We start from the raw sequence: 12,162 nt of genomic DNA on the forward strand, positions 1-12,162 counted from the left end.
TAACAGTCCTGAGCTCACTCTGAGTCCTCCCCTGTCCCTCCACCTCCCTGGGGGTGCTCATGGGCTTCAGATATCATTGAGGCTGCAAGGGATGAACCAGGCGCTGGGAGGAGGCTGCACTCTCATCCACTATATCCATGAGGAGTCTGAGCATGACTCTGCCCATAAAGGGGGTCTCTGCTGTTTTATGAAGCCTGGAAGCCCTCAGAGAACATGAACCCCAGAACCCCTTCCACTCCTCTTCTGTAACTGATCCTCTTGATGTCTGCTGGGCAGACATAGCCACTGTCTCATGACAATGAGCACTGACTCCAAGCTCTCAGCTGCTGACCCCTTAGGGAGCCAACAGAAGCGTCTGTGTCCCTGAAGTGGGCACCTGTCACTGTCCGGGCTCCGTACCCATCTCCTCTTCCTCGGGGATGACGCTTGCATTTTCCCCTGGGAAACTGGCCTTCTTCCCTCCATGCGTGCAGCCTGGGTGTGATGCTCTGCCCACCCAGCCCTAGCTCAGCCCACGACCCAAGCAATGCCATGCAGTGTCTGTTTTCCAGGAATATGAACGTAAGTAGAGCGACGCGGGGCTGAGCGCTGGAGCCTGTTATCCTAGTGCTGGTCCCTGCAAAGGGTCCCTGGGGGTGGCCGCCCAGACCACAGAACAGCTTTCAGTGGCACTGTCCCTTTCAAAACCTCCACCAGCTGGATGGCTCTGCTTTTGACTCCATAAGCTCTTCCATGGCCTCCCAAAAAATTCCTTTATTCCCCCCAAATTTCCTGAAGTTGATTTAAAGATCATTTATCAGTGGGAAAAAAAAAACTGACACAATTCCAAGGGTTCAGAGCAGTGCCCACCTTTTGGATACTCGGGACAAGCACCGGGGACCCTGAAAAATGTGCAACAGAAGTAGCAGCAGCAACAGAACAAGTGAGCAGGGCTAGCCCTGGCCCAGGAAAACCCGTGAGACAGCCAGGTAGGATGATTTTCATACAACATGCTTCATTCTTCAACAGCCCCTTAAGTGCCCTGTTTCCTTGGAGCAAGGTCAGTCCGTGGAGAAGCAAAGATTTAAAGTGTAGAAGCATGAACTTTCTGACCCACTCCACTTACTACACAGGAAAGCCCTGAATCTGGCTGCAAAGTGCACCTGGCTGCCTTGGCGCCCTATCTGACTCCTCGTCCACCTGTCTGGGAACCACGGTCTCCCAGGTATCCTCCCCACTCTGCCCTGTTCTTTCTCAGTTTCTTTCCAGGATTCCTGTGCACCCACTCCCAATTGGCTCCAACCTTTGCATGGCAACGCCAGATCTTCTCTACTCGCCCCTAGACCCAACTCTCGGCGACAGAATCCCAAGTGGATGCCCAGACCATCACCTGCATGGCTCCAGCACCTCCAACCACACAGTCCACAGCAGTCTCCCACCTGCTCACACCACTGGCTCAGAAGATGCTGAATGAAAAATACACCAATGGGAGTTGTGATTTGTCATGTCAAGGCCTTAGATATTTAAAGTTCAAATTGCTTCTCTAATCATTCATTCAAGAAACACGCATTGAGTATCTGCTACGGACTGAATATTTGTGTCCTCTAAGATTCATACGACAAAACTTAATCCCCAGTGTGATGGTATTAGGAGGCAGGACCTCTGGACGGTGCTCAGAGCATGAGGATGGAGCCCCCATAAGTGGGATCGATGTTCTCAGAAAGGAGGCCCCAAGGAGCTCCTTCTCCTCACCAACACGTGGAGACACAAGAGGGCAGGAGTCGGCAACCAGATGACAGCCCTCACCAGAATCCGCCAGGCTGGCTGCCTGATCTTGGACTTCCCAGCTTCTCAAAGTAGGAGAAATACATGTTTGTTGCTTAAGACACCCAGGTTACGGTCATCTGTTAAGGCAGCGTGAATGGGCTGAGAGGGCCTGGAAGTAAAGAAGTATCTCCCTCTGCATCTTCAGGAGACACTGCGGTGGTTGAGAGTGTTTAAGACTGAATTCTGTCTATTTCACCCAGTGATAACGGCAAGTCCTCCACAACGTAATGTAAGGATCTATACACACACGCTCACATACATACTTCCACAGATTCTCTGTAAAGTTTCATGTAACCCCTAAAGGGTGGTGAACACGCAACTGATTTTCTGTCTATATGTTTTCTACATAAAATCAACATGGGTCCTTTATCACCTGTGAGTGACGTGGCCGCAGGCGCCCAGCTTTCAGTTCCCTGGTTGTGACATGGGAAGGATAAAGCCTGCCCTGCAGGCAGGTCACAGGCTCAACTGGGAGCCAGTTTGGGGACAAGAGCGGGGCACCCATGGAGGGGCTGAGCACAGAGCTGCCCTCCAGAGCACGTTCCTCACAGGAGCTGGGGCTCCTCCACACTGTCCACCGGACTTCACTGCTCCCCGCTTGCAGCATCGGCACAGAGACCACCTACCGGTGTTTTAGAACCCCTGCCTCCCTCATGGTCAATAACCCTCCAGGCTCACCCCTCCCTCGGCAAGCAAGGAACCTCCCAGCATCACGAGAATGTCCTTTTCACAACTTGCTTCCTGGTCTCCAGGAGACTCGGCACAGCCGCTGATTCATCGCCTCACAATAGAGCCCTGCTCGCTGGCTCCCATGCAGCAAGGGACCTCTCTAGTCAAATCCACTCGCCTCAGTATGGAATTTAGGATGCTGAGTCAGCTGTCCTCAGAGTCCCCACCCAGCTCTCCAAATTAGCCCCTTTCCCCATCTTGCCTTGCACTGATTATTTACACACTTCACCAACCACCGCTTTACCCTTCTCTCCTCCAGTGGAAAACATCACCGTGTGATGGACAGAACATAGCTACGCAGATGGGAAGAGACGTAACTGGAAAAAGAGCTCTGTGATCAAAAGTTTAATAACTGTTGTTTGATAAATCTCATGGCTTTAAGATTGCAGTGTGTACTGTGATCTTTTGAGAGACAATGTATCGTTTTCCAAGAGTTTTCAGCTACATTTCTTTTAATGTGCTGGTTATCTGGAAGGACTGATGTGTTGAACAATTCACACCAGCAAAGAACACTCTGTTTACTTTAGAGGCCAGAGCCAGGCTCTCCCTGTCCACAACAACTTGCCCACTAGCCCCAGATTTCATCTGTGTTTTAATGCCCTTACCATCAATAATCCATCTGTGGGTCTTGACCTCTGGTACAGGTGTATTTGGGTTGCAACAATTCCTTGAGTTGAAATTCCATCCCACAAGGCCTATGAAGGAGCAAGCTTCTCCCCAGAAGAACAGAGAGGAGCCGTGTGCTGCCCTGGGACACACAACTGGTGTCCTCTCTCACTGACCACAGACACCACCTTCCTGGAGTCATGGGAAGCTCCGCGACCCACAAAGATGGGGCGCTACTGCGGTTCTTTCCACAACACTTGCTTTTAGCTATTTCACATCTGGATGTAACTAATCTGACAAAAAGTGTTTTAATTTCTTTCCCAAAGCAAGTCTGATTCTCAGTCAGTGGTTGAAAAAGACAAGAGATCAGCATGACGTGCCAGGAAAAGCCTCAATTCCCCTCCTTTGAAATCAGCCTCCAGTTGTGTCTTGCGGAGATTCCAGCACACAGCTGCTTCTTCCTTCCTTTCCTCCTTCACGCTTCTAGCTGTGACCCAATGTGCATATTCCACAAGTGAACATAGGACATGTTTGGATGAGATTGTCTCGTGAAAACGAGATTTAAATGATACAGTCATAAATCAGGAACACTAGACCAACAAGCAAACAGAAATTAAAACAAGATGTCTGTTGCATGTGGGGCCGTACAACAGTAGCTAGTTTGGCTGTGGTCAGCGCTTGGCATCCCCACATGCAAACAGGAAGGGAGGGGAAGAAGGGGGAACGGTCCCTGGCATTATACATACACATACATACAAGTTCAGGCCAAGAAGCTCCTGGATATAACTTCACTGACAGCTCATCCACCCGTTACAGCTTCACAAAAAGCCCTGAACCAAACTCACCATGCCTTATTCTCATGAAGACCCTCAAAACTCACAACTGTGTCACACAAAGGTGTGATTCTGGATCTCTGAGAAAAGAGAGGGATTTTCCTCTTCTGAGTGGACTGCAAAATACTTCAGATCTTTGAATGGGCTCTCTTCCCTGTGCCCTTCTCCTCCATAACTGCACACAAGATGACCACACGCACCTTCTCCGTCTGCACTGAGGTTCTCGTACGAGTCCCAGCGTATCAGTGGGTCTGCCGTGTTGTAGTCCACAATCACGCCGTGGTCGTTGTACAAGTGTTCGGACCCTGCACAGGGCACAGGCAGCAACATTAGTCCTAGTGAAACCCATCACCTCCGTCCACCTGACTCCACCACAAGGGCAGGTGAGCAGCCTGACTTGAGCAGGAGAGAGAAGCCTCTCCATTCTCCACCCTCCCGCCAGGAGCCACGACACTAATCAGAGAATGTGGAGGGTTTTCCACAAATAGAACCGTAGTTAAAACCACTAGGGGGAAGGGGGAAGTCAGCACTGCTCTTTCGTCCACTGTGTACCAGGCTTGGACACGTCTGCAAAACAGGAGTCTTCAGACCACCTCACTGATGAGGACACAGAGGCCCGGTAAGCTGTCTCTGAGCCTCAGAGCCCACAGATTTGAATCCAGGCTCCAGGCTCCTAGATCCACACTCCTCCCTTCAAGTCTTTCTAAGAATACCAAGGGGATTTTTAACACACAAGCCATGTATTTAAAGGTTTTTGCCTAAATCGATGACAATGAACACAGAAAAAGCATGAATATTTCCACAGCTATTAAAAAGGGAAACAAAACTCCCATGCATGTGGATCTTGGTGATGGATCTGGACAATTCACCTTGATGATAAAGGGACTGGTTTCTTTTGAAATATATTTTTTAGGGAATAAATTTGTTTTGCATATAATACTGGCAGCCTACTGTACTTCTAATTCTCTTTTTAAAATGCCGGTTACTTTGGGGACAATGATGAAATCATGATGGAAATTTAAAAATTCCTTGAAATGAATGATAATAGTGACACAAGTTACCAAAACCTCCGGGATACAGCAAAGCCAGTGCTAAGAGGAAAGTTTATAGCATTAAATGCCTACATCAAAAAGTCTGAAAGATCACATATTGACAACCTAATGTCAAGCCTCAAGGAACTAGAGAAGCAAGAATAAACGAAACTCAAAGCTAGTAGAAGAAAATAAAAAAACAAAAATCAGTGCAGAACTAAATGAAATTGAAACAAAATACAAAAGATCAATGAAACAAAAAGCTGGTTTTTTGAAAAGATAAACAAAACTGATAGACCATTAGCTAGATTAACCAAGAAGAGAGAAGATTCAATAAATTCAATTAGAAATGAAACTGGAAAGATTACAACCAGCATGAAAGATCATTCAAGACTATTATGAGCACCTTTATGTATGTAAACTAGAAAATTGAGAGACTAGTGGTCAATTCCTAGACACAGACAACCCTCCTCGATTAAATCAGGAAGAAATAGAAACCCTGAACAGACTAATAACAAGCAGTGAAAATGAATCAATAATGTTTTTTTAATGCCAATAAAAAAGAGCCCAGGGCCAGATGGATTCACAGCTGAATTCTACCATCCATTCAAAGAACTGGTGCCAATCCTACTGAACAATTTCAAAAGACTGAGAAAGAGGAATCATCCCTAACTAACTCATTCTATGAAGCCAGTATCACCCTGATACCAAAGCCAGGAAATAATACAACAACAACAAAAAAGAAAACCACAGACCAACATCCCTGATGAACATAGATGCAAAATCTTCAACAAATATTAGCTAACTGAATCTAACAGCACATTAAAAAGATAATACACCATGATCAAGTGGATTTCATCCCAGGAAAGCAGGGATGATTTAGAACATATAGAAGTCAATAAATGTGATGCACCACATAAACAGAAATTAAAACAAAAACCATATGTCATTTCAGTAGATACAAAAAAGACATTCGATAAAATCTAGCATCACTTTATGATAAAAACACTCAACAAACTAGGCGTAGAAGGGACTTACCTTGAAATAATAAAAGCCACGTATGACAAACCCACAGCTTATGTTATGCTGAATGGGGAAAGGTTGAAAGCATTCCCCTTGAGAAGTGGAACAAGACAAAGATGCCCATTTTCACCACTTCTATTCAACATAGTACTGGAACAGCACTGCCAGAGCACTCAGCTAAGAGAAAGAAATAAAGAGTACCCAAATTGGAAAAGAAGAATTAAAACTGTTGCTATTTGCCAATGATATGATCGTATACCTAGAAAATACTAAAGACTCCTCCAAAAGACTTCTAGATTTGATAAACAAATTCAGTAAAGTATGAGGTTTCAAAATCAATGTACACATATCAGTAGCACTGCTATACACCAACAATGACCAAACTGACAATGAAATTAAGAACTCAATTCTTTTTACAACAGCTGAAAAAAAAAAAAAAAAACTAGAAATATACTTAATCAAAAGGTGAAACATCTATTCAAGGAGAACTACAAAACACTGCTGAAAGAAATCAGAAATGACACTAGCAAATGGAAACACATCCCATGCTCATGGATTGGAAGAATCAATATACTGAAAATGACCATACTGTCCAAAGCAATCTACAGATTCAATGCAATTCCTATCAAAATACTAATATCATTTTTCACAAAATTAGAAAAAAAAAATCCTAAAATTCATATGGAACCAAAAAGAGGCCCAAATGGCCAAACCAATCCTAAAAACAAAACATAAAAAAATCTGAAGGCATCACATTATTGGAATTCAAACTATACTATAAGGCTATAGTTACCAAAACATCATGGTATAAAAGTAGACACACAGATCAATGGAACAGAAGAGAGAATCAGAAATACAACTGACTACAACGGATTGATCTTCAACAAAGCATACAAAAACATAAACTGGGGAAAGAATACCCTATTTAACAAATGGTGCTGGGAAAACTGGCTAGCCACATGTAGAAGAGTAAGACTGGATCCCCATTTCTCACCTTATATTATAAAAATCAACTCAAGATGGATCCCAGATTTAAATCTAAGACCTGAAACCATAAAAAGTTTAGAAGACCACATAGTTGAAAAACTCTTTTGGACATTTGCCTAGGCAAATAATTCATGACTAAGACCTCAAAAGCAAATGCAATAGAACAAAAATAAGTAAATGGGACCTAATTAAACTAAAAAGCTTCTGTACCACAAAAGAAATAATCATCAGAGTAAACAGAACCCACGGAGTGACAGAGAATATTTGCAAACTATGCACCTGACAAAGCACTAATATCCAAAATCTACAAGGAACTCGAACAAATCCTCAAGGAAAAAAAAACAAATAATCCCATCAAAAAGTGGGCAAATGATATGAACAGACATTTTTCAAAACATATACAAATAGCCAACAAACATATGAAAAAATGCTAAACATCACTAACCACCAGGGAAATGCAAATTAAAACCACAACGCAATACCACCTTACTCCTGCAAGAATGGCCAGTCACGCCCGAGGCTCTCCTGGCTGAGTGGCTGTGGGCAAGTCACACCGCTTCTGGGGCTTACTGACACAAGTGGGCCTTCTTGTTCCACTATTCAATATCCTATATTTAAATAAAATTAATAACAGAAGTCTCCAAATATGTGCAAAGGCAGGAGACTAGTACTGTAGCCCCAGCATAGCCACCATGCACCTTCCATCTGTGTCAACAAGGACCTCCCGGTGTTCCACCAAGCTACCCACCTTGAATCTTCTCAGGCGTGGCAGAGAAGACTAATTCAACCTTCCCATAGTCAGGAAAACGGTCATCTGAAAAAACAATGTATTTTAACACATTTGTGGAGATGATTAACCAGAAAAGTATGGATTGACTTTGTCCTTTATTCCAACCAGTACAGCACCACTCCCAAATCTGCAATAAAGATGGCCCATGATACAGAAAGTATAGGTAGTATCATTGGTTATCCATAATTTTTTCCCCCAGAGATCAATGATCGCTTTCTCCTAATTTGGGAACAATTTTGTCAGTAGGCTGAATTTTGGAAAGGGGGGTAGAGAGGATAGTGAAAGAATCAACCAAGGAGGTTCAACCACAGCTGCCCACAAGCACAGCGCCGCCAGCTCCGTGCCTCACCTTTGCTGGCATTGTCCAGATCCTCCTTCCCAAACACCAGCCCGTAGCCCTGCACAGCCCCAGTGTGAAACTGCAGGCGGAAAATGACGTCACGGGTGGCCGAGCGGTATTTCTTGTGGTAGCATTTCACCTGGGTTAGAGAGAAAAAACAAAACAAAGCAGCTGCAGCGGGGACACACGTTCCCAGCAAGGAACACACTCTGCGGAGGCCGGCACAGCAGGGCCTCCCCTCTGGACTCTGGCTGGGAGTTCACGCTTTGGAGTGGAACTCCAGCCCTGGGCACAGGCGCCTGCAGACAGCTGGGCTGCAGGCAGAGGCACCACACTGCCGCTGCTGGGTGCGGGGCTCCCCTGGAGGCTTCAATGTGTTCCCTGTGCTGCTCCTGTGGAACCACAGCCTGAACACCACCATCGCTGGTCCTCAGAGAGGCCACACCTAAACCCTTTCAGACCACGAGAATGTGCTCTGTTTTGGAACACATCTGAAAAATGAAATTCCGTGGTCTCTTTTTTTCTAGACTTTAACAACTGATTGTGATAGCTTTTCTTTGATCTCAGCGCTCCATGTTGCAACTTAAAGCTTTTTGTTTTCCAAAAAGCAGCAGCCGGTCATTACTGCGTGTACTATGCTAAATGACTATGTGCGTGCTGTAATTTAGAGACAGAGACACAAAGGAAGAGGAAGGGAGGGAGGGAGACAGAGACGGTGTTGGCATTTAGCTTCCCATCACTGGCTGTCCAGAGGTCCTGTTGGGGGTCGTGTGAGACAAGTGTTCAGAATCACCCTGATGTGATTTGAACTCAAGCTGGGGTTCATGAGGTCCCCAGGGTGCAGCTCAAGCATCCTAAATGATTGTGCCAATGAGCCAAAGGGTAGAGCCCTTCCTTGCAGATGCTTGGCATGTGGGGAACGGTGGGCAGAGCAGAAGGCTGCGTGTCCTGACCCGCCTTTATAACTGGGGACCACCTGCTTCTTGTGACCGTGCACAGCACTGGCATCACTGGGAGGGTTCTCAGGCCACAGACGGGGGAGCTGCAGGGCAGACACCCCTCACTCACAGAACAGGGGCAGGACCACCAGGTAGTGGCACTTTCCCAAATCCCCAGAGGGTCGAAGGCCCTGGACAGGCTGGATTCTGCTCTCAGACCAAACCGTGCACAGGTGGGCACCTCCCCCACCACCAGGCTGTGGGGTAGTGACTACCAGAGACAGACACGTTCCCATAAGAGAGATTTTTCTTGGAGAAAGATGGCTTTACAATATCACATGCCTCACAACAGTAAATGACAAGCCACCACAGCAGGTATGATCCGGACCAGCATGCAGGAGAACGCGGCAGGGAGGGCTCTGTCTTCCCTAAGCAGACAAACGTCCACCAGAGGAACAAAAAGCCCAGAAGCCCAGCCCAGGAGGCAGGGAGCTGTGACTCCAGGCAGAACCAGAAGATATTTACCTTTGTGCTATCTGCAAGGAAAGGGATGGATAAATAAACCAAAAAATATAATTAAGACTGTGGAAGGATGTTCCCTGTTGACAAACACGACTGGGTCTCCCTTGCACGGCCTGGCGCTGGCCAGGGGTGCTGTAAACATGGGGCTCAGACCCAGGCCTCGCCTCCAGGGGCCCAGGAACCAGGGCATTTGTAACTAGAGAACTGGAATTGTGAAGAAATGTTGCCTCAATTTGCTTTCCAACAGCCAATGGCACATTGGCCACAAATCTACCACCTCTGTCTGAGACTGATTTCTCAGCAAGACTCAATCAAAGGCTGTCCTTGTAGGGATCCTTTCAGGATGTTCTGAGAGTATCTGGGCCCCTCCTCTGAGCTCCCCACACCCCACACTCACTACGCTGACCACCCATCAAATGCTTCAACCTGGAGCATACTATAGAGATCCCCAGAGGGAGGTCCTTCTGACCAGGGGTAAATCCACACATGCGCACCCATTGCTAGGGATGACAGCACCCATCTCTCCCTATCTGCCTTCTTCCCACTGGGTGCCTTACAAATGGGGAGTGAAAAGTGGTTAGGGAAGGGGAAAGGAAAAGAGAAGCCCCAATTCAAGCCAGTCTTGCTCTCAAATTTTATAAATATTTAAGGGAACCAGAGATTTAAAAAAATAAAAACAACAACACGATGTCAGCTGGTGGCTCACACAGTTAAAGCAGCCTGTGCTGCCATGGGCGCCAATGTCTGCCCGCAGGGGGCAGGAACCTCCTCAGGAGGCAGCTGTGCGCTCAGTCCCGGCAGGCGGGGAGTGTCCCGGGTGAAAACGGAGAGAGCTGTGGGCTCCAGGCCGGGCCGCATAAGAGGCACAGTGGAATATCCCCAACCGCAGCTCACGGTGCCCCTCCCGTCAATACCACTCCACCCAGCACAGGGCCTCCTTCCAGGCCAGGTCCCACCCTCCCTCTCCAGGAATCCAGGATGCTCCCCCAGGTTCCCCCAATGCTCCTCACAGCAGCTACACACAAACACACTGCTCCTCCTGCAGCATTCCCAGCTCCCTCCACATACCAGAAGGGAGGAGAAAGCAGGCCACGGCGCCCAGGAGGTACAGAGGGGCAGGAGATGGGAATCGGCCTGTCCCAAACAAGTTCCTCTGCAGGCCCCATATGATTCTCCTATTTTTCATAGCACAAGCTTTCAAATACTCCTAAGGCTCCGCAGTGAAAGAAAGAGTGGTCTATCCCACTGGCAGGGAACAACTGCTGCCTGAAATCACGTGGTCCTCCCTTCAGAGGTTTTTCTGAGTATTTTAAGGCTAACTTTGTTTGCTAGCTTGAGATCCTAACGGCCTCATGATACACACTCCCTGTTTCATATTAAACCTCTTTCCCCTTGATTAAGGGAGGTAAAAACCACCCCCTCCAGTCCTCCAGACCAAGTCATGAACTGACTCCAGCTTCTTCTGAAAGACACGGAAAACTACAGGATTTTCCCTACCTCAGAGCTCCCAGCAACCACCATCAACACAGCAGGTCAGATCTCGAGACAAAATCCACTCACCAACCAGGAGCCCTCCATAGTGTGCAATAATTATGCATTATCCACATCAACAAATCTTTTTAAGACCAATGGCAAGAGATCAGAATTACGCTTGCAACACATAACAGAAAGAACAATCAACATGACACTTGGTATGAGAGCCCCCAAATGCCTCCCTTTAAGATATAAAAGTAATGCAAACACTTCGTAAAGATTAGAGTGATTCAAGTCTATAATTTTCCCTTCATCCCTCGGGCTTTAATTTTATTTACCTGGGTCTCCCCAGAGTGTTTCTAGAATACGTTGATCCTTTGCCTTCAGATTTTAGAATATCTGCACTTAAAATAACAATTCAAAGATGTGCAGTCACAATTCTGCAGTATAGAAAAATGAAATGAGAAATAGCAAGCACTGCAACAAAGGCTGCGCATGGCCTGTCACTATGCTATCGTAGAGCCAACCACAAAAGTACTTGGGTGTGATGCTGACACCACAAATCGCTGGGAGCACTCAGATCTTGAGAAAGTTGCTGCCTCTTTAGACTTTACATTCTCTGACCGCAAAATGAGAATTATGATATTGACCTGGCTATGTTGTTATAAAGATTAAATTAGCACTACATATTAATATAATTTGTAAATCCAACAATGTTATACTATATTTATACAAATATATTATTTAAAGGGCATAAGCTTCTAGAGAGAGAGCACTTGGTATGCAAAAACACATGGGGTGAATGATGATCTCAATGGGAAGGCCTGCAAGCACCCTTGCTTTCTTTTAGTTTGATGAGGCAATTCAGAAACCACAGCCAACATTTATTTTCTAATAGTGGTGTAAAAATATGCCTGTGACCTTGACTGAACTGGACAAGTTGCTGGTGAGCAGGAACGGAGCCCTGCCTTGACGTCATTTGCTCCTGAAGTACACCAAGTCGAAGGCAGACACATGGAATTCTCAAAGAAGTTATCCATCAATCCAGTGTTTAAAGACAGCTGATGACTTGCTTAACTTCAGG

The 12,162-nt window shown here is 46.2% G+C and overlaps 1 protein-coding gene across 16 annotated transcripts in view; it reads right to left on the minus strand.

The window, feature by feature from the left end:
• Positions 1-12,162, minus strand: part of TNS3 (tensin 3) — a 309,986-nt gene that overhangs the window by 113,660 nt on the left and 184,164 nt on the right. For all 16 annotated transcript variants that reach the window (XM_050785529.1, XM_050785522.1, XM_050785526.1 and 13 more), the window contains 3 exons: positions 8,155-8,284; positions 7,764-7,829; positions 4,175-4,279 (listed from right to left, as the gene is read on the minus strand). In XM_050785529.1, coding sequence (XP_050641486.1) covers positions 4,175-4,279; positions 7,764-7,829; positions 8,155-8,284 — 301 coding nt within the window. The remainder of the gene's footprint in view (positions 1-4,174; positions 4,280-7,763; positions 7,830-8,154; positions 8,285-12,162) is intronic.

The sequence above is a fragment of the Macaca thibetana genome, chromosome 3 (assembly GCF_024542745.1).
Source record: "Macaca thibetana thibetana isolate TM-01 chromosome 3, ASM2454274v1, whole genome shotgun sequence".
Taxonomy (NCBI): domain Eukaryota; kingdom Metazoa; phylum Chordata; class Mammalia; order Primates; family Cercopithecidae; genus Macaca; species Macaca thibetana.